The following is a 1,814-nucleotide window of genomic DNA, read 5'->3' on the forward strand; positions in this document are numbered from 1 at the left end:
AGATTGGTTCACTTTCGCGACGCATAGCTAACATTTTCGTGACCGATGGTAACGCCGACCGATGGACACGCACGGATCCGTTCGGACGGTTCTGGACGGTGGCAGGGACCACGGAGCAAAGCGATCGAATGGGGAACGAACGGAAACGAAACGAAACTAAAAACACAAAATGCGGTAAATGATAAACACTCCATAGCACGGGGGTAACGGACACGAATAAACGGATTTTCACGGATTTTCACTGATCGCCGCCACGCGAGGGATGGTCACTACGCTTCACACGACACCGAGTACACTACGCGCACCACAAAATGTAAGAATTCTATACGCTGACGGATGAATATCGAACTAGCTAACACTACAACACTGCGCACTTGTTTCCGAGAATGGACAGGCAACTGGTTTCAGAACACACAGGGCACTAGAGCATTTCACTTCTTGCTCACACACAACTGGACACAATTCACACTTGGATCGATGATGGTACTCGCGGATAAAGCACTTAAACTCACTGTTGGTTACCACAAGAACACGGGACACGATATGACGTATTACAAATGGCTGCCGAACGTTTCAGAGGGATTCTAATGCAGGACTCGATTGTGCAACTTGAAATGTATCACATTTCAAACTTTACTCTTCGTTTCACACATATACATAGGTACAGGACACAATACAAAAGATACACAGGTTGACACTTCTGTTAAGAGAATCTGGAAAAAAATGAAATAAAAAAAGGAACGATTTGTTGAAAAAGGTACTCGGTTGACTGGTAGCGACTCGTCCATTATAAGTTAGCAGTTGCGAGTGAATGAGCTCCTTCGTGGTAATTAGTAAATCTGCCTCGCTGTAACTGTTCGCTTTAGTTAGAAATGGAGTTCCCTTTCCCTTGAGGGAATGGCCACTCGGCAAACAATACACTGGTTGTCTCTCTTATTAAGCATTCAATTCACACACTACTAGTAGACCCACAGAATATCTACCAAGCATGCCATGGAATACAAAGCACGAGTGGCCCACTAGGATCACTTACACTTTTTCGAATAGGCCAACGGGCACACTGGTCTAGATCGACACGCGGCGCGTCGTCGTTGGTTCGTTTACTCGTTTGGTTTTCGTCGTTTAACTTGCGTGTTAACGTCGTTGGTTCGTTGAAACAGAAAAAGGAAACTAAACTATTAAAATCATCGAAACCGTTTCTCGTCTACCGCTGTCACGGGCGTGCACCGGCCACTCGACCAACGCGCATCGCAACTCAGTCTTCACTCAGGTGCTTCAAATCGGATCGTTTCGCAAACTGAACCGCGCCAGCCACGATCGACACCGTGGAAGCTGTGCCGCCACCACATCCAGGGGCGGGCGGGCGGCCGAGGCGGCGCGCACATCCCGGACGCAGTTGCGCACGAACGCCACGGTCCAAGATCAACCACGGATGCTGCTCCGTGTCATGACGAATTTTCCCCACGGTGTGCACTGCACTAGTGTGCGTGCGTGAGTGTGTTTTTGTGCGGAGAAAATGGCGCATTAGTGGACGAAATTAGTGATCTCGATGTCCCCGCACGATGTGTGATGATGATGATGATGATCATCACCCAGCACGAACGAAACAACCGTCACCAACCACCCACGTCACCACCAACACACACCTTCAAACGGGTGGCGGAGCGAGCAAGACTCTCCGAGCGCTCGAGTCAACCGAGATAAGATTCAAAGTCTTCTCTCCCCAACCCCGGGCCCCGATCCGATGGCGATCGAGGCCTTTTCGGGAGCAGCACACTGGGAAAGAAGTGAAATGTCCCATTTGGCGAGTGCAG

At 49.5% G+C, this 1,814-nt stretch overlaps 1 protein-coding gene across 1 annotated transcript in view; it reads right to left on the reverse strand.

The window, feature by feature from the left end:
* The window catches only part of LOC126570297 (box A-binding factor), a 68,843-nt gene extending 68,479 nt beyond the window's left edge, over nt 1-364 (reverse strand). Inside the window, exon 1 of the mRNA XM_050227948.1 lies at nt 1-364. This exon is cut by the window's left edge and continues 450 nt beyond it. Within this exon, the coding sequence (XP_050083905.1) occupies nt 1-34 (34 nt within the window). The 5' untranslated portion in view covers nt 35-364.
* Nucleotides 365-1,814: the final 1,450 nt, after the last annotated feature.

Source organism: Anopheles aquasalis, chromosome 2, assembly GCF_943734665.1.
Source record: "Anopheles aquasalis chromosome 2, idAnoAquaMG_Q_19, whole genome shotgun sequence".
Classification (NCBI taxonomy): Eukaryota; Metazoa; Arthropoda; class Insecta; order Diptera; family Culicidae; genus Anopheles; species Anopheles aquasalis.